The sequence below is a fragment of the Triturus cristatus genome, chromosome 10 (genome assembly GCF_964204655.1).
Source record: "Triturus cristatus chromosome 10, aTriCri1.1, whole genome shotgun sequence".
Lineage (NCBI taxonomy): Eukaryota > Metazoa > Chordata > Amphibia > Caudata > Salamandridae > Triturus > Triturus cristatus.
In genome coordinates, this window is record NC_140593.1 from 30,886,487 (window position 1) to 30,912,640 (window position 26,154).

The 26,154-nt window shown below is 43.8% G+C and overlaps 1 protein-coding gene across 1 annotated transcript in view; it reads left to right on the top strand.

Moving 5' to 3' along the window:
• Positions 1 to 26,154, top strand: part of LOC146788756 (vomeronasal type-2 receptor 26-like) — a 757,063-nt gene that overhangs the window by 373,130 nt on the left and 357,779 nt on the right. The window contains exon 3 of the mRNA XM_085630964.1: positions 23,255 to 24,094. Coding sequence (XP_085487090.1) covers positions 23,255 to 24,094 — 840 coding nt within the window. The remainder of the gene's footprint in view (positions 1 to 23,254; positions 24,095 to 26,154) is intronic.

The following is a 26,154-nucleotide window of genomic DNA, read 5'->3' on the forward strand; positions in this document are numbered from 1 at the left end:
ACTATTCAGTTGCTGTCTATGTCTACAATGTGGACCAGCGATCTGTGGTCTGTGTGCCACATCGTGTATTCCACCACCAAGATTTCATTCGTCACGGAAGAAGAAAGAAGAACAAATGATGCTATATGAACAGATCAATGGATTGATGAAGATTGATATCTCTTGAAGGGCAAGTAGGGGACAAGGAGGGAATGTGGAAATGTGGATTTTCCTGGTCAGTTATGTCCCCTATCTTGGACCCCAACGGTTCTATGTGCATGTCACAAGTACATGTATGTTTCCTCCAGTTCCAGTTATGAAGACGCAAACACATGTGCGTCCATCGTCAACATGTCCTCTGTCAGATCCGCCATGAATAGGCCGGATATTCCATTCCTAAATATGAAAGGCCACCGGCTTTATATGGTTCACTTATGCCATTTTACAGTCCAGGCAAGTAGGCCCTGATTCTGTCCTCAAACTCCTCTTGCCTTCTGCCTCTGAAAGCTCCAGTCTGAGCCTGCATCTGTGACCATGAACATTGTCTCATTCTCTGTGCGGCTCACGAAGCCTGACATCAGCCTATTCTCTGCCAAGAACTGTATTTCACCTTCGAATTATCTGCTTCACTCCTTAGCCGATGCATTCCTGTCTAGCAGCTTAAGTAAACATTCTTCCAGCTACTGAGCAAAGGCTCGGCTTCTCTGTCCTCATGCAAGTAATTCATAGCCCTGTTACCATGGAATATTCCTACCCCCTCGCATTCAGTGTAGACACTTAGACGCTTGTACACGCACGCACAGTCAGTATAGAATAGATTCTGTCCGAGAGTCCTTCTTTTGTGGATAACATAGTTCTTTAAACATAGGATGTTAGATATGATTTGGGATTAGGTTGACTTGACCCCCCAGACTTTTCGTCTCCACATGTAGAGCTAATGTCAAGTCCCCTTCACCCCCTAGTTACACGTCAATTACACGTCATGCTGCTGCGCGCGCATCTAGGCCAAGTATTATCTTATAGATCCACCTATGTATGACATCATAACCAATTATGTTCCTTTTTACTCTTTATTACACCCATTTTTGGTTACGCAGACAAATCGTCATTTTCCTTATCAAATGTTACGCCTACTGCATTTCGCTTCATTGTAATGTATGTACTATAAAAGTTACTTCTTGTCAATAAAGTATGTACTTCACTTCCTGAACCCCCGTGGTGATGGAACTTGGAGCATCCGATTATAATTGATCATTGGAATAAAGCCCATTCCGAAACTCTAATATCACGGATTTTGCCTCTCATTTTACTGAGCTATTTCATTATGATTCCGTATCAAATTCAGTCCCGGTAAAGGAATTTTATTTATCACAATGGACGCATGTATGAGTTATACTGTCCCCAGAAATACAGTCCTGATGAGACCCAGTATCTAGAGTGGGTTGAAACGCCGTCGACAATATATAAAGAGACAGCTTTGACTGAATTATTGTAAATTGTATAAAATCTGTCCTTATAATTGTCCAATAACCTTTTTAAAGGCTTTTTTCACTCTGTCACATAATAAGAGGTTATGGTTTTATCACTTGGGGTCACAAATCCCTGTTAATGTTAGGAATAAATGTATCTTTTTGTATATGGATAAGAAGTCTGCGATATAGACATTGTATATTAAATAAACCTACCTCGGCTGAGGTTTGGTATATTCCGGAAGGAAAAAGGTTTTGTGTGGGCTTATTGTGAATATTATTATTTGATTGATATTGCATTGCTTACTAGGTCATTTTTGATATCTATGTTTGTGATTGATTCAAAGCAGCGACTGATGTTGCAAATGATAGATCAATGTTTATAAATGAGTTCCTTGTGAATATTGTTATCTGTACTTTGAGCGACCACCGGCGGCAGATCATTCTCCCACCTCGCCGCAAAGACATAGAACACCCTCCCCACCCACCTGTGTCAGACCCAGGACCTGCTGACCTTCAGGAGACTTCTCAAGACCTTGCTGTTCGACCAGTAGCTGCTCGTCCTAGCCCCCTTAGCACCTTGAGACCCTCACGGGTGAGTAGTGTGCTCACAAATGTTTTGGTTGATTGATTGATTGGCCACAGCACTGAGACAGCCATCACTCATATAGTTGATGATGCCCTTTCTATGCTTGACCAGAATGAAGCCTGTCTTCTAATACTACTCGATCTCTCATCTGCATTTGACACGGTCCAACATGACAACCTACTTAACCTACTGGAATGTAGGATGGGACTCTTAGGCACTGTCCTCAAATGGTTTGCCTCCTTTCTCAACAACAGATCACAAAGAGTCAAATCCAATCAGACTCTCTCCAACTCCAGTCCCTGCACACTTGGTGTCCCACAAGGATCCTCACTCTCCACCACGCTCTTCAACCTTTTCATGGAACCACTGACTGCTATCCTCAAAGCCTCCAACATCCAATACCACATATATGCAGATGATACCCAACTTTACATGAAATTATCATCACCAGAAGATATCCAGTCTCTCAATGGCACCCTGCATAAAACCCTAAACTGGCTTACCTCCAACCACCTCAAACTAAACACACTCAAAACTGAATTCCTCCTCATTTCACCCGCTAAGCAAACCCTCACTGTGGTGAATGTCCTAACAAACCTCACCGCTCTCAACTGCACACCACACAGCATTGTCTCCACTAAATCATTGGGGGTTGTACTCGATAAGAATCTAAACATGCAAGACCACATTAGAGCATTGACCAAAGGAGCGAACTTCCAACTGAGTATCCTTAGAAAACTCAAACCTTACCTCCCACAAGATGACTTCAAATCGGCTGTGCAAGCACTAGTCATCCCTAGACTCGAATACGGCAGTGCTACTATATGTGGTCTCCCAAAAATCAATTTAGCCCCCCTAAGAGCATCTCTGAATGCTGCGACCAGACTTGTCACTGGTTCCAAGAAATCCAACCATATCAGGCTGGACCTGAAATCGCTCAACTGGCTCCCATTTGAGGCAAGGATCCAGCTAATAATTGCCTGTATGACCCATAGAGCACTACACTTCAATACCCCTCTCTACCTGAAAGATAAACTTGAACTATCTGGTAGTGCCAGGACCTCAAGAAGTACCAGCACGATGCTCCTTAAACAAAAGAAATTCAAAAAACTGAAAACCTACAAACGTACTTTCTTCGGCATTGCCCCGAGAATCTGGATTGCCCTACCTGTTGAAACAAGATGCTTCTCTAGAAGCTACTCTCCTGTCGCCCTGCCTGTTTTTAGCTGACTTTGATACCAACTGGCCTCTCATAAGGACAAAAATCACCCTCCAATGTGTCATTGATGTTTCCAAATGTATGTTGTCGTAACTGCTACCTGGCCTCTGTCACGGCCCATTGTCGCCCGCCTTCTTGTCATTGTTGCCCCAATGTATATTGCCCCATTTGTCTTAATTGTTCTCCCGCATTTATCGACCTGTGTCGTCCTCAACCCTTATGTGAAGTGCTCTGATACCCGCTTGGGTCATGTTCGCGCAATACAATACTTTAAATAAATCAATTAAAAAGAAATTTTGACTATGCCATAATCAAATAACTTACAACTCTGTAATATGTCTTTTGTCGCAAAAGAAGAATCCGACGCTAGAAAACGGAACCTGCATCACAGGATGGACACGAGTAAATAACTCGCAAAAACAAAAATAATGAATCAACGGGTGTGGTTTATATACTTTTTGGTTATTGAGTATTCTATGGAAGGAACATGCGGCTCCGCCCATTTAGATGTCACGTTTTACAGTTGACACATGCTCATGTTTTCACTGTTTAACTTGTGCACGTGTTGGGAAAAGTTACAAAATGTGAAGCAGTAAAGGTTTCGATTTCAAGCCTCACACATATAAGCTCCCTAACATACGTTGGAGAGCTTAAGAACTGTTACCTGGCAAACTGTGTCATTTCCTTTCTCGTGACTAAAAACATCTATTAATAGCCGTAATTCTAAATAGAAGTTCAGAAAAGAAAAAAAAAATGCATGCTAATATGTCTCATCACTATGGTTTTAAATTTAAAAAATGCCAGCATTTGTAAAGAGTACAGCTACCTCCAGAGAGGTGTCCCACTGCTCAGGGCTTCGGGAACATTAAGCGAGGTATTGCCCACAGTGACATAGTGGTGGGCTAACGTGCCGCCGGAGCCGGGAATCAAACTGTGAAAGCTGTTGTTCAAAGTCAGGTATCATAGCAGCTGAGTCACACTTTTTCCACACTTATATGTTAATTAGTGCTAATTAAATTATAACTTATAACAGCCTACTGTTACAGTTTGTTTTTCACTACAAAAAGTATGCACTTCTTTTTAAAAGTCAGTCAGTCATGTACCTACTAACTCCTCCATACAGACACTTATACACCTACTCATTCTTCAATACAGCTTGGCATATCTAAAACGAAATTAAACTTTCCAGAAACACACAGTCACTGGATGATGTCATCAGTGATGACATCAGTAATGTCATTTGAGATGTCATCAGTGATGTCATCAGTGATGTCACTGACCATGTCATGAATGATGTAATATGTAACGTCATCAGCAGTGCATTGCGGGTGTGTGAGTTATAGTTAGCTGAAATAACTATAACACCAGAATTTCTATGGTTTTGTACGAGTGAATTGTCCAACTAACTATAACGTTCCTGAAACCTATGTTTCTTTTCAGTGAATTGATTTGGTTTTTTAAATGCTAATTTCTAACTATAGCGTGCCTGAAACCTATGTTTTTTTTAGGCAGTATATATATATAACCTACTCGCCAGTAAGTAGTCATAGTTAGGACCTAGTTTCCATAGGAAAAGCGTTTCTTGTTTTTCCAATAACTTTAGTGCCGGTTGACGAATCTTAGTGAAAGTTTCAAAACTAGTGGCCAGGTCCGGTCAGCTCCTGTCCTGAAGGGTTTGGGTGATTCATCAAGCAGGGGCCGAGCAAAAAAGGGGGGTTCCAAAACACATTTTGCCCATGCTATTTTCCATATAAAACTTTAGACGACACTACAGCCTGAACTGCTGAACGGAATTACACCAAATTTGGCAAACAGGTAGGTCTTGGTTCAGAAAGATAATTTTTTGTTGAACAGATCTGAGCAGAAGAAGCGTGGCACAGCGGCCAGGGGTCCTGACTCTGGACCAGAGGGTTCACGGTTCGATCTCCGGCTCCGGCGGCAGGATAGCCCAGCACCATGTGACTCTGGGCAATAGCTTGCTTAATCTTCCCGATGGCCCCCACCTCTGGGACATCTCTCCGGGGGTAGCTTTGTGCTTTACAAATGCTGGCATTTACATTTAAATCCAGCGTGATTCCTAGAGACTTAGTTGAATCCACTAGAATCTGGATACTGTTTAGTACAGTGATCATATTGGTCCATTCCTTGATCCTGGCAGAACCTTTAGGAGGGGTGATCAGAAGGAATTCTTTTTTTCTGTGAGTTAAGCTTAAGATGATTGCCAGCTAGCCATTCAACTGTTCTCTGTAGTGTTTCGTTAATTATGTTCATCTCTTCTGGTGATGTAATCTTCATATACAGCTAAGTGTCGTCTGCATACATGTGGGAGGAAATGTTAGCCTGTTGTAATACTTCTGTTAATGGTTTGATGTACAGATTTAATAGTGAAGGGGGTAGAGTTGATCCTTCTGGAACCCCAATTGAATTGAAGATGGTGGGGATAGCTTGTTGTTCACCAGGAATCTTTGTGATCTGTTCTCTAGGAAGGAATTAAACCATTTCTGGACTGTTACCGATAAGCCCATCCTGTTTTCCAGGTGGTCTAATAATTTGGGATGGTTTACGGTGTCACATGCAGATGATAGGTCAAGAAGGACTAGAAGACAGGTTTTGTTTCGGTCGAAGGCAAGCAGAGCGTCATCTACTATGTGCAGAATAGCTGTTTCCATACTGTGATCTGATCTGACCCCTGATTGGCAGTTGTTTAGTAGCTTAAATTTGGTAATGTTTTGACTCAGTTGTTGTTGAGCACCTTTTTCTAGTACTTTGGCTAGTAAGGGAATGGTTGTTACCGCCCCAAAAGTTGTTTGGGTCTGAGGGGTTCTCAACAGGTTTTTTTAAGAGAGGGATGACCTGGCCAGTTTTTTGACAGTCAGGAAAAGATCCTTGGGCTAGCGATTCATGTATTAGTTTAGTCCAATAGGGGATGACCATGTGGTTGAATGTGGGCCCACATTTTGCAGGAAGAGGGTCATTGTAATGGTTATTCACTTTTAAAGTTAGTAAGAATTTGGCAATGTTATACTGGTCATGTAGTTCTACTAGTAGGGTTCTAGTACATATGCTGAGTTGTGCATTTGAAGTGGGTGATACTTCAACAAGACTCCTTTGAAATGCACAAGGGCCCTTCCATTCCTGTCCTGGTTCCAGACTCAGTACAGGGGGGGTTGCAGCTCTTTGAGTGGAGACAGGCATAACTCTATTCATGTGCAAGTGTCATCTCCTCCCTGCAATTTTGCTCAGGATGACCCAGCAGCCTGGTAATGGGCCATCAGAATGTGAGTTAAACACCTCAGCTCTCTTTGTACGTGACTGTTTAGAAGGAATGCACACAGTCCAGCTGTCACCCACCCCAGATGTATCTTCAGAGACAGTTAGAGGTACAGAATGGTTAAAATAAGAAAATGACACCTTTCTAAAAGTGGCACTTTCAGACTTAGAATGTAAAAACCAAGGTTACCATAAGTTTGTGATTCTAAAATGTGAGTCAAGAGACACCAAACTTGAAATATCCATATTGTCCCAATTGGAAATGACACTTATAACATGTAATCCCAATCCCAATGTTAACCAATGGGGAATACAGGTCCTGCAGTAGCGAAAAATTAATTCAACATGTAAAAGTTCAACGTACACATCCTACTTTTTAAATACAATACACCCTGCCCTTCGGGCAGTCTACAGCCTACATTTGGTATGACTAATATAGCTCAAAAAGGAACGTTTAGGCCTGGCAAGTAAATTATCTTGCCATGTCGACATGGCAGTTTAAACTGTACACACAGACTCTGCAATGGCGGGCCTGAAACATGTTTAAAGAGCTACTAAAGTGGGTGGTACAATCATTGCTGTGTAGCATTTAATTTACAGGCCTTGGGCACATGTAGTGCACTTTATTTGGGACTTATAAGTAAATTAAATATACTAATTATGGATAAGCCAATGTTACGTTGTTTTAGAGATAGAGCACGTGCACTTTAGCACTGTTTAGCAGTGGTAAAGTACCCAGGATCCTAAAGCCTGCATAAATGTAGTCAGAAAAACTGGAGGTCAAAAAGCAAAAAAGTCAGTGGAAATTAGGCCAAGGATTCCAGGCTACCACGTGTCCCCCTCAGCTGAAAATAGGGAGCGGTACCCAACTCTTGGGGAGTTCTCATTACTAAAGCAGAAGAACCTGGAGTGATGATTAGCATTTTAGTAATCTATTCCAGGATAATGCTCCACTGTAAAGTCTGTTCCCTGTAGGAGGATGGACCACCTCAAAAGTTTAGGATTCTCGCTCCTCATCTGCATTAACCATCTGAGGGGCCTGTGGTTTGTCTGAACCTGGAAGTGAGTGCCAAACAGGAATGGCCTTAGCTTTGTCAGTGCCCAGACCACAACATAGGCTTCCCTTTCTATTGCACTCCACCTCTGTTGTATGGGAAGTAGCCTTCTGCTACAGGTTGATCTAGGCCCTGTTCACTTATTTGTGACAGCACAGACCCTACACTCACCATACTCTGAGGATTTGTCTGAATAATAAATTCCTAGAAGACGTCAGGAGCCTTGAGCATGGGTGCCATGCACATGGCCTCCTTCAGGGTGTCAAAGACTTTCTAGAATGCCTCTGTCCAGATCACCTAATGGGTCTGCTTCCTAAAAGTCAGCTCTGTTAATGGGGTAACAATGGTGTGAATCTCCTGTAATAACTATTGAGGCTTAATAAGACTCTACCCTCTGTTTTGGGTCTTGGGGGTTTCCTATCAAGAATTGTCTCTTTCTTGGCCTAGAGGGGCTGCACCTTGCCACCTTGCAGTTGGTGACCCAAGTAGACCACAGATCCCTGCCATGTCTGGCAAATACTGACCTTGATAATCAGGCCTGCCCTCTGCATAGCCTGAAGCACTTCCTTGAGGTGACACAGGTACTCCTCCCAATTGGAGCTGAAGACCGCAAAAGTGTCTAAGTAGACAGTTTTGAAGTTCTCCAACCCAGCCAGGACCTGGTTGACCAAACACTGGAAAGTGGCAGGGTTGTTCTTTACCCGAAGAGCATGACTCGGAACAAGAAGAGCCCTGCTGGTGTGGAGAACTCAGACCTCTCTTGTGCCCCTCGGGCAAGGCAATTTGTCAGCACCCAGACGTTAGGTCAATCGTACGGGTCAACTTGGCAGCTCCAAGTCAATCTAGGAGCAGGAGTGGCCAGAACTCACAAAGTTTTACTCTACAGAATTCCGCTGAGTTTCATAAAGACTCTGAGGATACCACAGAGTTCTGAACACCCCTAGCTAATTGATCAGCTGTATAACAGATTTCGGCTAGATTGCCTCTGTGCTTAAGCCCCTTGGCACCTGCTGCAGGAGGAAGTGCTCTCTAGTGGGCACCGTGCTGCAAACTATTAAACTGATGCAATGAGACCCTGTGGCAAAAAGGAAGAAAGACTCAGAGGGGAGGCTGTGGATGACTGAACAGGGGCATGTCGACCTTCAGTAAAAGTGGCGTTTGCCTTGTTTCTTCAGGGGATGAACTTAAGCATTAAACTCAAATATTAAAACAGACCTTGAGAACAAAACCAGATCCAAGGGAGGAGGTCAGAGAAAACACTCCCTGTCCCACTGTCGTGCAAGGCCCCCTTAAATATTAGCTCCACCAAGAAGAAGCCAGCGGTGATCACCAGCAAGAAGACGAACCAGCACATCTAACCCACGGCCCCAGAGCTGCGAGCTTACACTTCTCTCAATAGCTACAGCCAGAAGTGTAACTACCCCCTGCCACTGTCTGTACAGATACTATCACTGCAGTCCCAGCCCTGTGGGCTATGCATTGCGTTTCCTATGAGACTTACTCATATAATCGGATAACTAAACCCTGACCAAAGAGTGTGTTGCTGTGCTATTAGCAAACTGCCACACTTCTATTGTCAAGTTATTTCTAGTGAAAAGAAAAGCAGTCGCGAAACAAGAAGGCGGCTGATTGGCGCAGAGGAGTGCCTGTGGTGCGATGGCTCATGAATCAGTGGCAGCAACCAAGGTATACAGTGTAACTCCAGGAAGTGCTTGCTGCGGCTGGAGCTCGGATAGGCTGAGCTCTACCTGGGTGTCATGGGAAAAGACTTTCCCTGGTTAACTACTGAGGATCCTTGTAAGGAGCAGAAGTGATGAATCCAGGGTCAGTGAACCAATACATTCTGGCATGCACATGCTCTTCTTGTTGCCACTGTCTAGTGGTATTTGCCTTTACAGAGGATCCATTATTGTCTCTAAAATAGTTATTTATTGTGGTGGACCAATACACTGAGTGATTTGTAGTCCTATACTAACTAACCCTCAGACTCCTTGCCCGGGCCCCAGGCATTTGTATTGGAATTGGCCCATAGTCCTAGATGAGATTGTAAAGGCAGCAGGAGGCAGGGCACCCCTTGAAAGTCTTCTGAAAAAAACAAAAGTTAGGTTTTACCTACTTTTCTTTTCTACCTCCCTACTGCCTGCCCTCCCCTGCCACCTTCATCTCCTTCTCTCCGCCCACCGAAAGCTCCGCTTCCTACAGTAAACAAATTAAAGGAGTGCACTGCTTGCTGACCCATGAATTTGCTTCAGACACGCGCAAGATGAAATTCTGTGAATATGTCCAGTATTTAGTGTGGTTTTGCAAGGGGCTTTTTTTCTCTCCTTTCTTGACCTTGCCAGTGCCTTTATCCTCTGGACCCTGCAGTGCTCTCGCCCTCAGCTCGTTCCCGTTCCCGTCTCCCGCTGCCGCTTCACCACCTATTGCGGCCGCGGAGTGGAGATGGGGACCACACATGCCAGCAGCCCTAGTGGCAGGAGAGCCGCCGACGCCGTTTCCGCGCCAGGGGGCGCATAAAAGATCGCACCAACCCCGGCAGAGCGGGCTTTTGTTCTTACCTTTCTGGACCTTGCCAGTGCCTTTGTCCTCTGGACCCTGCAGTGCTCTTGCCCTCAGCTCGTTCCCGTCTCCCGCTGCCGCTTCACCACCTATTGCGGCCGCGGAGTGGAGACGGGGACCACACATCCCATCAGCCCTAGCGGCAGGAGAGCCGCCGACACCGTTTCCGTGCCAGGAGGCGCATAAAAGATCGCACCAACCCCCGCGTCGCGGGACCGCGCGCGGGCTAAGCCCGGGCAAAGGGCGGGCCGTCTGTGGCCGTCCGGGGCAGGAGGAGGCAGGCCTGGGCCCACTCTCTGAGACCTGTATATTGCCACGAAAGGTACAGTTGGTACAGTTTGTAACCTCCTCTTTGTGACTTTTACACCCTACATTTCCTATTCTCGTGACAGTTTAACCTGCATCAACTGGATATTGACATTTACATCTCCTAGCGCTCTTTAGAACTATATTATCCTATTACCACCATGTCGACACGTACTCCCAAAAGCAGATCCTCATTGCTGGGAGGCTCAGTGCGAGGCACATTGGATACTTTTATTACAAGGGCTGCTTCAGTCCTTGAGAAAGAGATTGCCCTGGTGGAGCGGCGCCTATCGGCTGAACATCTACATAGCAAACGCTCCTCGCTCGGATCTATTCAGACGGCCATTTCACCGGCACCTGCACCACCTGTTTCTTGTTTAATAACTGATTCACAGAGTGCTGCTAGACTCTCTTCGCCTACGCGAGACTCTAATCTCCTGTCAAAACCTCACACCCATCTAACATCGTTTGTCTCTAACTCCCCTTCTGATCTTTCCTCTGATTGTATAACACTGGACTTACTGTCTCCCAGGGCCGCCGTCGTAAGTCCCCAGCAAAAGAAGGGCAGGGGAACTACTAACGCAGGCCCCCCACCGAAAAAAAGAAAGAGGGGAGGGAAGAAACATAATAAAATCAATCCACTTAGTAATAACAAGTGCAACCAAGTTGAAAACACTTCGACCCATGTTCCCCCAGCAGTTAAACAAACACAAGGCTCTGAAACCCATTCGGACCTCTATAACTACGACTCATTAATTAATGAAATTACGGGCCGATTGGAGTTACTTGTTAAATCACTTCTTCTTCCACTCCTTGAAAGAATGAAGGGAATGTCCAAACAACTTGGGTCAATGGAGAAGTTGATTTTAAATAACACTGATCAATTAAAAGAGCTATTGTCCAATAGATCGGTATCTTTAAATAGTTCCACCCATTCCAAACCATCTTCTACGATAGATGACAGACAACTTAATCTAGAGGCTAATAAAATCTTACCATCTTCATCAAGCCTAAAAAATCTGCCACCTAATCGAAAGAATAATATTGAGTTAGACTGCGGTCAGACAACTGTCAACTCCCAAACTAATGGGCCCGTCAACTCCCGAACTAATGGGCCTGACTCACAAACACGTAATGTATCTGCTGCAACTGCGCCGGGAAAGATCGTTGGTGCAAATTGGCATCATATAGATCTGCCCCCGGAGGCGGTCCCCTATGTTGTAGTTCTGGCAGGAGTTCCAACATTAGAAACAGGTAAAAAGGAGGGCTATTATGACCTAAAAAATAAGGTTATACACTGGCTAGGACAAAATAGACCCTTACCCCTTAACATCAATGGCGAAATTTTAAATTTCCGCAGACTTGGTTGGGTTGGTTCAGGCCGAAGGAAATTCAAGGCGATGTGATTATCATAAATTTCAGAGATCGCAGGGCAACAAGGCACATAATCAATTGGTTTCAAGGCCAAGATCAGAGTGTCATTAGAACATATGACCTGACCTATTTTTATCCACAGATATTACTTAGGAACTTAACACAGCCCAGTACCTATTTACGGCCCCAACTAGGGTGCTCTAATTTTAATATTCCTATCTCCAATCGTTTCTCTTCTTTAAGAGGACGTCGATTGACTTTTTATTGGAGAACATATCTGGGTCCCTCTTGATGGTGCATCTAAGGTACAAGTAAATAGTGATTTTTGCTTTCCCCCTTTAACTTCTACTGTACCTCATAATAAGAAGCCACTATTTTTTGCATCAAGCTCTGACCCTCAATCGACGGATGAACCGTCGATATCTTCGATACCTCTTTCAAAATCCCATAACCACTTATGACCAAGAGACCAGCAAATCAAAAATAGCGGTCGTATTGAAGAACGTAGCTGGTCAACGCTCCAAATTAGGGAATGACATTTGGATTAATTTTATCTCAAATTTTAATTAGGGGTGGGCGGAATTTGCGTAATTGCGTTACGCAAATCTCCGCTAAACGGTAAAAAATCTCCGCGAACATGCAGAAATTCCGCGAACACGCGGAATTGCTTGTTCGCGATACTTTTTTCCTGTTCGCGATCGCTGTTTGCGTGCTCGAGGTGAAATATCTCGCGAACACGCATATTGAGAACGCGAACAAGCAAAAAATTTCGCGAAGTTGCGGAACGTAGCTTTTTTTTTGCAATTTCGCGTTCTCCGCGGAACGCGAAATTACCCAAATTTCGCAAATTCCGCGCACGGAATGGAATTTACCGCCCAGGCCTAATTTTAATATCCTGTGTTTACAGGAGACATGGCTGACAACAGCGATTCATCTCGACGGCTATACGTACTTCTCACCCGCCCAACCTTCTAAGTCTGGCAGGGCTAAGGGTGGACTAACTACCTATATATCAAATCTGATCAAGATGGACGATTTGAGGGTCATAAAACTTGACCCTAGCTTTCAGCTTCTTAGTTTTAGTTTAAATGCGAAGAACTCCTTTCTGTTGGTCAATTATTATAACAATCTTTCTGACCCAGAAGCAGTGGAAATAGTTAATTCCATTTGTTCGTTAATATTATCTACTATTAAGAAATTAGTCAGAGAGGTGACTATTAAATGGGGTGGCGATTTTAACCAGACTTCCTGTTGCGTTTCTAATCAATTTCTATGTGGTTTAAACGACGAGGATGATAACCCTATTTTCCACTTCACTCACTCGATTCTAGGCAGTTCCCTAAACGAAACTATGTTTAAGTTAGATCTGGGAATCGCCAATAATCTGGCTAGTCCAAATACGATGCTGGCCCCTACCTACCATGGGAGAGGGTGTAATTCCACCATTGATTTCATTTTTATCTCAAATGGAGCTATAAAAAGGGATACTTTTTTCCACACCCACCAGATCGTATTGAGTGACCATTATCCTCTTAGTATTACTTTCTATTTTTCCGACAGGCCCAACCCCAAAATCTCTAGTCTCTTGGATCAAAATAATTTAGTGCTAACCAGACCTAATGGCTACTCTCTCAATTGGGCCTTAGTTGATCCCACCGAAACTGTTAACACCGTGGCAACTGATGCATACTCGTCCATTATGAAATGTCTGGACTTGACTACCACAGACGCCGATGTCATCACTAATTTTGACACTGTGATTTAGGCCGTAAAAAAAGCCCTAACGGTAAAAAAGAATCATACCGTAAGGAATAGACAGGGCTGGTTCAATCACACGTGCACAGCAGCATACTCTAAATTAAAATCTGCTTTACGTAAGACAGTCAGGATCCCTGCAGAAATATCTGAACTGAGGAGGGCTTATAACTCCGCTATAAAGGAAAGAAAATCGGAGTTAAAAAAACAACTCTGGGATCAACTACATGAGAGTTGTTTCAGTAAAAACAGTGCCGCCTTCTGGAAAGTGGTAAAATCACCTTTCTTGTTTGATAAGGGCGGCTTTCCAACACTAGAGGTCGCCATAGATGAAAGGGACTGGGTAGAGCATTTTTCCAAAATTTTTATGATCAACCCACTATCAATTAATGTCGGGGATAACGATCTTTATTGTCAACAGCCTCCCCCTTTTCCTATTGACCTGTCTATCTCACTTGATCAGGTTCCTCGGGCCTTAAGTGCAAGTAAGAAAGGGAAGGCCCCGGGCCCCGATGGGGTCCCAATAGACTTCTTAAAACCCATACTGAGCTTTTGGATTCCTCTTTTGACCAGGGTCCTCAATGCATTGTGTACCATCGGCATTCCGGAATCCTGGAAAAAATCTATACTGGTCCCGATCTTTAAGAAAGGGGATAGAAGCTCAGTCTCCTGCTATCGCCCTATCTCCCTATTGGACTCCACGGGGGAAATGATGGGACGGATAATTCTTGATCGTTTGCAGGAGTGGGCAGAGGAAAACAACATCTTATTCGACAATATGGGTTTCGGGAAGGTTTGGGGACCATAGATCAAGCCTTGAATTTATCACTCTTCATCGATAAATACGTAAACATCAAGGCTGGAGCACTCTACATGGTTTACGTAGACCTGTCAGCTGCGTTTGACTGCGTTAGTCACTCTAAACTCTGGTCCATCTTATTAGATCTAGGGATGGATTGGACTGTAGTTACCTTTGTGAGGGAACTCTATGCCAACGCAACTGCCAGGGTGAGGTTTGGGACCACTGGAGAACTCACCGCGTCGTTTGGGGTGGAGAAGGGCGTTAGCCAAGGATGTGTCCTGGCTCCATTTCTATTCACCCTTTACACTAATGGTTTGGAGAGGGAGATGCTGAGGGGAGCCCAGGACCTTCCTATGGTAGCCAATCGCTGCATACCAGCTCTTCTGTATGCAGACGACGCGGTGATATTGGCTCGTACCCCAAACGAACTTCAGAGGGCTCTAAGTAGCTATGCGCTTTTTATGGCCAGCCTGGATCTTAAAGTCAACATAGGGAAAACTTTTGTAATGAAGGCGGGGGTTGGTAAGAAAAACAAAACCAGGGCTATTTATTTGAACAAGGAAAAACTATTGAGTACTGACAAATATCCTTATTTAGGTGTCATGATTGATCAAAAATTAAGCTGGAAACCGGCAGTGGAAGTGAGAAAACTCCAATTTGCGAGAACCACTTCCGCACTTGTAAATTTCTCTAGGAAACTAGGGAGAAAAGCACCTGTGGAAATGGTCAAAATCTATAAAACCAAATGTATTTCAGTGGCTTTATATGGAGCGGGTGTATGGGGCCACGCAGCAGTGGGCCCCATTCAGGCAGTAGAGAACTGTTTTCTGAGATATCTTCTCGCACTACCAACTACAGCCGCAAATTATTCCTGCCATCTGGAACTGGGTCTTCCGTACGTGACAGACCTGGCGAGAATCCAGCCATTGTTATTGTGGCACCAAATTTGGTCGTCAGAGAGAACAGTCTTTACCCAAAAGATCATCCAAGACTGTAAGGCCCTTGAAAATGTACACAGATCTAGGTGGTTAGTCTATGTCAAAAACATTTTAAGTGACCTAGGGCTAGTAAAATATTATTATGACCCTACTTCAATTCAGGATTTAACGAGGAAGGTTTTCTATAAACTTTGTTTTAACCACCTTGAAGACCTACGACTTAACTCAGAGGTTATGAAGAAAACAGTTAGGCATAATTTAACAGTCCAGACGGTATTCGGGATTCAGCCTTACCAAACCTATAGTATTACTTCTTATGAATTGTTTCTTTTAGGCTGAATCTTTTCCATCGCCTAGTAGTCTTTCCGTTGAGAAATAATTGGGCTAAAACACTATCACCTTGCCCCTGTGACGGGAGTTCCTCCCAGTCTACAATCCATACTATTCTTTTTTGTAAATATTATATGGATCAACGGAAAAAATTACTTATCCCCTTATTAAAACGTTTAGGCTTTCGTTCTTGTCGCCCAGCTCTACTCTTTTTACAGTCACTGGAGGGGGAGGGGCTGGTCTATATTGTTTCTAATTTCCTACAGAATATCATGCGACATAGACCGAATTTAGGTTGATTTTATACATCTGATTTTACTGTCAAATCGACTGTTAAAAACTAAATTGATGCTCGCCCAGAAACAAACTTCTTGATTAGGGTCTCCATCATGATGGGAAAACTCATCCTCTCACCCCTCTAGGGCCAGGAGGGTGACCCTCCCCTGACTAGAAAAGTGCCTCCACACACTAGCTCCCCAATTATCCCCAGGGGCCTTGTGCATCTGCAGAGTAATCTCACAGCCCTCAAATCATCTATCTATGTTGCCTCCCACCACAAAATTTGAAACAACATCCTTGGGAATGTGGACCCTTCTCTAAGTAGACACTACAGTATTGGAGCCACAACTGGACTTTAGTCGCTTAGCTTTGAAGTCCAGTTCCTTTCGGCTCCTCTCATGAGCCAATCACTCTAGTATAAGCTTCTCCTCCATGGCCAGTTTTTGCTGCTCCATGGCCAACTTTTTCATTTTCTCTTCCTCCTCCAAAGCCAATTGCATTTGCTTTTCCTCTAAATTGAGCTTGGCTTACTCCAATCTTAAAATTTTCTCCTCACTCTGTCTTCCAGCTCCTCTGGCGTCAGGCCTTTTATATATACACTACCGCCTGCTCTGTGGGAACCTCCACACTGTTGACTCCCTGCCCCACAGGCAGATCCAGACTCGCCAGTGAATATACAATGTTATAACACATGTAATTGCAACGCATGCTTTTGCAACAGTCTTTACATCACAGCTACCATTACATTACATGATTTTACAACGCATGCGATTACAACACATTTTTTAAAACTACCATTACAACTCATTCCACTACAATGCATACCATTGCAACACATACAATTACAATGCATAATACTTTTAGGGCAACAGTAGGGTACGTGTTGGATGGTGTAGGGGTCAAAATTACTATTCCCACTCCAGTGAGTTCAACAGTAGGGTAAGTGTGGGATAGTGTAGGGGTAAAAAATACTATTCCCACTCCAGTGAGTGCAACAGTAGGGAAAGTGTTGGAGAGTGTGGGGGTACAAATTACTATGCCCATGTGCCCTGAAATCAATATCACCCTAATACTAAAATCTCCGTTACTTACCTTATAATGCGTTGTAATGGTATGCATTGTAATGGCATGCGTTGTAGTGACATGCGTTGTAATGGAATGCATTGGAATGGCATGCGATGTAAAGGCAGTTGTGTTGTAACTGTTTCATTTTAAAGGTAGGTTGTTCTAATGACTGCGTTGTAATGGATGTTTCCCTTTACCAGTGAATTCAGCTCTATGTCATAATCCTCTATAACCGCATCATCTACCTCTGGGGTCACAGAGAAATCCTGGGCCCTCTAAACATACCCTCATTGACTTTTATAGCTCCACCTTCTAGGTGAATCCCCTCATGGAAACCCTAAACCACTTGCAGAAGGTTTTGAGCTGGGGGCAGTCTAACTCTCCAACTGGGCCATCTCACACTCCATGGTTGTAGGTGCAGATACAGGAACTCAAGTTGGAGACATTATTTTAGGGAAAAAAATGCCAATCAGTGAGATTTGAAAAATTAAAAATCAGAAAGAGTAGGGAAAATATACCAATGAGGATCAGAGACTATTGATTCAAATTGGTCCTATATATGGATGGTAGTGCGTAGCAAATTACTGTAAGATACTGCATAAAATGAAGTCCTATCCTCACCGCTGAACATCAATGTTATAAATTGCATTTCTGGTGGGTAGAAGTATGCAACCTGTCCACGCAGGTAACACAATCCTAGTCAGGGTAAGCCAGATACACACCCTAAATTAACCTGTGTACACCCCCTGATAGCTTGGCACAGAACATTCAAGCTTAACTTAAGAGGCAATGTGTAAAGTATTTGTGCAGCATTTCCAACAGTAAAACAGTGTAAGGCCCATAAAAAAATCCACAACAGTTTTAGAAACATAGAGCTTAATTTGATGAACAAAACAAGACCAAAACAACAAAAATCCAATAAGTGGAACCACATTTATGAATTTTTAAAGAATATCTTGATTTATAGTACTTAGAGTCATAAAGCGCCATCCGGGGCTATCTGGTCGCAGTGATCCAGGTCAAATCTGAAAAGTCAAGCAGACCGGAATGGAGCACAGGTAAGATACATGAGCCAATCAGAGCCCTTGCAAACACTACCTTCACGGAGAAAGCGTCAATGTCAAGGAGCAGCTGTGAAGAGTGGTCTGAAGCAATGTATTGGTATCAATCCAAAGGATTGTAGGAGATGTGTCGGTTCTGAGTTGCACAGTTTGGGTATGCTTCGGTGTTGAACCCCTGGCTAGGCCTGGGCTAAATTTCCGTTCCGGTCGCGGAAATTGCGATAATTTGACATTTTCGCGTTCAGCGTAGAGCGCGAAAATGTCAAAATTTCCGCATTCCGCAGCTTAGTGATAATTTGTTTCTTGCTCGCGCTGTAAAATAATACATTCTCGCGCGCGCGCGATCGCCTTACCTGAATCCCCGCGTTCGCCGACAAGTTTTCCCGATCCGGTCGCGTTCTCCACAAGATGTTGGATTGTTGGTAGCCATTTGCTCTGTCTCGCGACAGTTTGCGCCCGCAGCAATGTCATTAGTCGCGCGATCACATCTTTCTTCTCGCGAGAAGAGTGAAAACAAGATGGCCGCACCCGCGAGCAACCGCATGGGTAAGTTGGCGAGCCGCGACCACGTAGAAAATACCCCGAACAGGCAGGATAAAATCTTCCACATTTTCACGACATTTCTGGTTGTTTGCGATAATTTTGAACATTTTCGCGATAATTTGTGAAAGTCGCTTTCACAAATTCCGCCCACCCCTACCCCTGGCCATGAAGGTAATGCCTTGTTGTCCAGCTATGCTTTCAGCAGTGTAGAGTTCTTGAAGCAGAGATGCGCTAAAGGCAAATTCTTCTGTTCTGACCGGCTCAAAACAGATGGCACATGGATACTTGCATAAATATCCAGCAGGAAGCAGGGCAGGCACAGAACTGCCAGCAAGCAGGAGGACAGGCACAGAAGAAAAGAAGAATTTGAAGTGCACAAGGTCCCTGCCCTTCTTGCTCTGGCTTCAGACTCACTATAGTGGGGCTGGCCATTATTTGTGTGTGGACTATTCAGATGCAAGTGTCAGCTTCTCCCTCCCTTCTGATCAGAAAGACCCATCTACCTGGTGAAGGGCCAAACAAATGTGAATGACACACCTCAGCTCCCTTTGTGTGTGATTGTCTAGACGGAATGTACAAAGCCCAGTTGTCACCTACCCAGACATGTATTTAGAGACAGGCAGAGGCACAGAATGGTTAAAGTATGAAAATGGCAACCTTCTAAAAGTAGCACTTTCAGACTTACAATTTAAATTCCAACTTTACCATAAGTTGTGATTTTAAATTGTCAGTCCAAAGACACCAAACACAAAATATCTATCGTGTCCAAATTGGAAACTACACTTATAAGATGTAGTGAGATAATCGCTAATCGCAATGGTAACCTAAGGAAAAGATAGGCCTTTTAGAAATTACAAAAAAATGTAATCGTTTTTCACTACCAGGACATATAAAACTTAAAAGTATATATCTTATATGAATCAAAAAAGAAGGTTTAGGCCTGGAATGTGGGTTATCTTGCCAGGTCAACATGGCAGTTTAAACTGCACTCCCCGGCTCTGCAACAACAGGCCTTACACATGCTTAAAGGACTACTGAAGTGATTGGTACTATCGGTGCTGCAGGCTCACCAGTAGCATTTAATTTTCAGACTCAGGGCAAATGTAGTGCACTTTACAAGGGACTTATAAGTAGATTAAATTTGTCAATTGTGGATAAGCTAACGTTACCTTGTTTTAGGAAAACAGCACAAGCAATTTAGCACTAGTCAACAGTGGTAAAGTGCCCAGAATCCTAAAGCCAGCAAAAATGAAGTCAGCAAAACAGGAAGTCAGAAAGCAAACAAGTCAAGGGGAACCCATGCCAAGGCTGCCAGATCAAACAAGTATTTAAACAGAATGACAACAAAACTAATGGTGTTACTTCTGTTTTGGATATGATATTGGTATTAGCAAACACCAAATGCAGAGTTTGACCAGTCCTATGTGTAGGACCCTGTATGTGTTTATTAAGCACTATTGTTTTCATAAAATCTAATCAAATCAGGTGTTTGTTAAGCGCGGCTACTCACCCGTAAGGGTGTCAAGGTGCTGGGGGGTGTGGGGGGTTCACAGGTTCCAGTCCATCAAGGAGGGGGTCTGTCGAAGAGCCAGGTTTTGAAGTTTCTTGCAAAGATGGGGAGCGATGTTATCTGTCTGAAGTGGAGTGGAAGGTCGTTCCAGGCTCTGGCCGCACGGAAGGAGAATGAGCGACCTCCCGATCTGGTCTTTTTGGTGCGGGGGACCACAGTGTAGGAGAGCTGGGCTGATCGTAGGGTCCTTTGGGGTGGGTGGAATTTGAGTCGGGTATTCAGGTATGCTGGTCTGGTGTCGTGGAGGGCCTTGTGAGCGTGGGTTAGCATCTTGAAGGTGACTCTAGCTTTGATGGCGAGCCAGTGGAGTGGGCACAGGTGCTGGGAGATGTGGCAGTGTCTAGGTAGGTTGAGGACCAGTCTTGCAGCGGCGTTTTGGATGTTCTGTAGCTTGCGGGTGAGGTTTTTCTGTGTTCGAGGGGGATCCATTTGAAGGTCTTACGTAGGAGGTGGAGGGTGTGGAAGCAGGAGGATGAGACAGACTTGATCTGGCGGTCCATTTTGAGTTCTGAATCCAGGATGATTCCCAGGTTGCGTGTGTGGTCCATGGGGGTGGGCGGGCTTCCAAGGGCAGGGGGCCACCAGGTGTTTTTCCAGGCAACTGGATTTGGGCACATGGTGAGTACTTCCGTTTTGTTGGTATTTAGTTGTAGGCAGCTGTTTTTCATCCATTTGGCGACGGCTTCCATGCCTTCTCGAAAGTTGTGTCTGGCGGTGTTGGGTTTGTTGGATAGGGAGAGGATGAGTTGGGTTTTGTCTGCATATGACACAATGTTGAGTCCGTAGGTTCTAACGATGGGGGCGAGCAAAGCCATGTAGACGTTGATGTATACCATAAAGGTAAGTAATTCAGCTGTTTTTTTGTCATCCCTGTTGTGAACTCTGAAGTTAAAGTTTTCAAGCACGAACAAATTGGAGTGTGTGATAAGTAGTGGGCTGAGAAAGTTCACTAAGATGTGATCAAAATTAGAATCAGGTTAGCGGGATATCACTAGGTTATATTTATTGGCAGGCAGCTGAATATTAAGGGACATTAATTCACAGTTTGGCAGGGGAGCCAGAGAGAGTGGTGTTACCTTTATAGTATTGAATCACAATACACCAGAGCACACCCGATCATTATATCTCTAATCCAACACAGAAGTCAAAGGAGAATAGAGAAAAAGAAAAAAATTCCCACACAAAACATTTTTACTTATTACGGAGGCCAATATATACAAAGCAGGTTCGAGAAGAATCGGACCTGACTACTTTTGATTTTGTGGCTTGATAAAGCTCAGGGGGCGAAACGTGCATCGGCTGCTGTTGTTCTGCGTATTCTGAAAGTGGAAATAAAAATGAACGGAAAGACCAGATTCAAGATTGTGCCTGGCTCTCAATTGAAAGGACATTTGATCATTGGTATGACTGAAATGTTTTGTGTGGGGTGTTTTTTTCTTCTTTTTCTCTAGTCTCCTTTGACTTCTGTGTTGGATTAGAGATATAATGATCGGGTTTGCTCTGGTGTATTGTGGTTCAATATTGTTCTAGGTGTGAGTTCCTAGGAAAGATATACCCTGGTGGGTGGGTATAGTAACATCATATGAGCACCTCAAACAAATACTGTTGAATTGAATTATTTAGACTGATTTTCATCAATAGATGTGCAGATCATCAAGCAAACCCACAAAGCTCTGGAAATAAATTACCTTTATAGTATGCCTGAAGATCACCACTATCCCACCTCATAAACTTCCCTTTCTGGGTACCTGTATCCAAAATCCCTTGGGGCAAGCCTTCCCAAATTCTGGATTTATGTCCGATGAGGCCCATGTTTCCATAATAATTTGAATATCTGTTCCTGTGTCCTTCAGTAGGAATTTAACTTCTATGGTGTCTTTATGGATTTAGACTTAGTGAGTCCACAATGGAAGACTCCCTTCCCTTTATATATATTGGCGCTATCTATATTGAAGGTTCTGTGGAAATGATCTCATTGGTGGTTGCCCTCCTGGATCGTGGCATTGTAACTGAGAAAAAGGTGGCCTCAGGGCAAGAAGCTCTTGTGTACCTTCTCCACTTTACCTGAGTGCTAAGGTCATGGAGAGCTCTGTGTTGTGAGGGAAAACCAGCATAGGGGCTGACACTGTGTGCGGTTGATGTGCCAATACGTGAGGACAGACTTGCCTTTATGGCATGCCCACTGGGTGCCCTTTACATGTGTCTCCAGATAATCTCCCAATTCATAGGGTGGGATATGCAGTGTACAAAATAATCTATACCTTCCAAGATGGTATCTAGTGGGAGTGCTTCTGGCGGGTGGTAAAATAGGATGCCCTGTCGCAAAGGCCTCACTTCAGTCAAATGTGCAAAAGCGCGATCAAGCAACAGCGCAACAGTCTATCAGCAACTGGTTATTCTAAACAGCAATTGTTTTCTAAATGAAAGTGGACTTGTTCTGGCTCGTAATTTCCAAGTGCAGATTTTTAGTGCAGAGCGTAAGAATTTTCAGCAATTCACTTAGCAGGGAATTTTAAGGCTGTATCATTAAAACAAGTAAAAACAGCATACATCACAATCAAACAAAAATGTTAAAAGGAAAAATTATGTAGATTAGTTTCTGCAGGGCGTCCACAGTCCATCTCCCATTAAATAGGATGGGACGTACAGTGTGCAAAATAAACTAGAACTCCTACCAAGATGCCTACTGATCTAGTGGGAGTGCCTCTGTAGGGGGGGTAGAAACTCATAGGTTGAGTCCATATAGATTAAAGCAAAGGATATGAACATATTTGATCCATTTCACTCTGAAGAGGTAGCAGACTTCCTGGAATGAGAAAGCACTTTGGAACTGAAGGGATGTGTTACGGTTACGCAAACTGCAACACTTCTGTGAAAAACATCTTGAAACACCCATAGCTATGTAAAGTGTCCAATAGCTCATGTCCATATCTTTGTGAGGTCAGCCATGGTGCCATGGATCCAGTCTTCAATGACAGAAATCAGTTCTCATCCTTTTACCGCACTGTCCCCAATGAGATCCAGATTCACAAGCCATGAACCATCGGCCAGTAATGTGTGTTCATGGAGGTTGGTGCAATATGTCTAATAGCTAATATTATGTCTTCCTCAGGTCAGCTATGGTGCCATGGATCCAATCTTCAGTGACAGACATCGCTTCCCATCCTTTTACCGCACTGTCCCCAATGAGATACACGAGGCACTCGCTATCGCCCGGCTGCTCCAGCACTTTGGCTGGACCTGGGTTGGGATCCTTATTTCAGATGATGAGAGTGGAAGGAATGCTGGTGAGGAGCTGGAGAGAGAGATCACCAGGAGTGGAGGCTGTGTGGCCTTCCTAGAAAGAGTCGGCAAGTCCTGGGACATTGAGCAGGATCAGATTTCTAAAACAATCAGTGTTTCTTCTGTCAATGTGGTGATAGTTCACTGTTCATTGGCTTACATAAATTCAGGCCTCATAGAGCACTTGCAAGGTCTGCCTACTATAGTTTGGATCACTTCTGCAGTCACATCACATCTGAAAGATTTTATAAATTACTCTGGAATGAATATTTTCAGTGGTGCACTGGAATTTTCCATTCTTAAGGGACAGATTCCTGGACTGACAGATTTCTTGTACAGTGTGAACCCTTTAAATTTCTCAGACAATTCCATGTTTGTGTGGCTTTGGGTGCTAACATTCCATTGTTCTCCTGATTTACTGGATAGGACTTTTGCCTATGAATCCTACTTCCCTCATTGTACAGGGAACGAGACAATGAGAGATTTGGACCCCTTTATGTACGATGCTTATAATTTCTACATCACTTACAGTGTTTACACTGCGGTCTACGCAGCTGCTCATGCCTTACACAACATGATCTCATCCACAGCCCACTCAGGACATCCCTCAGAGAGTGAAAGTCTAGAGAAGGACTTCCAACCATGGCAGGTAGAAGAGTCACTTTCTAATTCTAAATATATATGTCAATCAAATATAATATGACACACATAGTGCACATTTAATGTCATTCCTGAAGATATAAACACATTTTCCAAATTAGGCATTTTGTACAGTGTTGTTTGTCAGTATGAAGTCACTTCTGAGCCCCTGTCCCAACTAATAAAGATAGATTCATAATTTAAAGACAGTTTGCAGCTATTCATCAAGACTTTGATGCAAACAAGTCCAAAGGCTTGATTTGGGATTACTGTACAGTACAAACCTGCATTTGTGTTTGAAAATAGTCGTAAAGTAATGAATGCAAGTGCTTTGAGCTACTTTGCGCCTCTTTGTTCGAATGAGGCAGCCCACCAATCCATGGATTTTGACGCGAATCACAATTTTTTTAGAAAGATAAACAAAACTACTTTTACCCCAAAATGTTAGGGAAACTTTTCGTTTCTCAGATCTCTTTCAACTTTGCATGTGTGATGAACTGTACAAATAGAAACTTCAAAAAGTGTTCAACTTGGCAAAAGCACAGTGTTTTTTACAGGAAGAGTCTCCTTCCAATAAACACTATGCTTAACATTAAGCACACACCCTCACTAGTGCAAGAGCGTGTATATTGGCACAAGGCATCCTAAATTGTGGTACCACATGGGAAGAGAGGAACAGCACCAATCTTTGTACATTTGGTACAGTTCTGCCCCCTACATTTAGCACAATGCAATGTTGGTTGCTAAGAATACGCCTATAACATTCTATTCCACAATTTTGTTTATATTCTTTATATTTTTTTAATAATGTTGGTAATTTAGAGTCTACTTTGGAACAGGAAAAGGGCATTGGTGCAAGCTCAACTCAGACAAGACTTAGGTTGTCATTTTCAGGACCAAGCCATCCTGTGGAGTGACACTTGGCAGTCCACCACACTCAGCCCTACACCCACCCCCTCCAACCACTCATCCAACCTCGGAATCATCCTAGACACCCAGCTAACCTTGAGGCAACACATCACCCAACACCGTCCCCTCCGCTAGTTTTCATGCCCTCTGATGTGTACCTGTCTCAACCAGGAAGACGGTAATCAAGGCCCTCATCACCAGCCGACTCGGCTAAAGCAATGCACTCTATGCTGGAACCATCAAACAGCTCCTAAACCACCTCCAGACAGGCCAGAACTTGGCAGCAAGACTTGTCCTTGCTCTCCCCAGAAAAACCAGCATCACCCCCACCACAGCGCCCTCCACAGGATGCCCATCCAGAAAAGATTCCTCTTCAAACTCCTCACACACATCTACAGATCCTTCCTCAAGTCCAGACCCTCATACATCAATAACAGCCAGACATTCCACAAACCGACCATAGAGCTCTGATCCTCCTCTCTCGCCTTGGCCCACATACCCCACATCCGTTAGAGATGCTGTGGTTGCTACTCCTTCTCCTATCTCACCACAAAGTGCCCGCACAACCTCCCACTCCACCTGCATGCCTCCTCAACTTTGGAGGACTTCAGGAAAAAGCTCAAGAGCTGGCTCTTCAAATGCCACCACACTCAAACCAAGACTCACAGAACACCAGTGCCTGGAGACCCCCCAGGGTAACAAGCCACACGCTACAAGACCCTCTGATTGATTGATCGATTGATTGATTGATTGAGGCTCTTGACTCCTAATATGCTTCTACACACATTGCTGGATGAAATGTGAAGTTGTGAGCTGTAGATTTGTTTAAAGAAGGAGTAAGATGCTGATCTTGGCAGGTATCCCAGGCCTTTGTTCTAGTCGATAATATAATAAAATGTATTATTTTGTAAAAAAGATATTTTATTCTGCCAGTGATCATCTTACAAGGCTTCTTTCTTGTGATCTTAGTTCTGAAGGTTCAGGCACTCTAGGAACTTGATTTATACAGTTCTGAGGTTTGGTGGATGAGCTTTTTAAATAGGCACAGGAGAAAAAACTTTTTCCGAAGCATGGATCCTTTCATGTTGACATCTGAGAACACAATGTTGATGTGAGGATGACATGAGCTACAATGCAGCAATCTGCTTTGGAAGTGCTTCC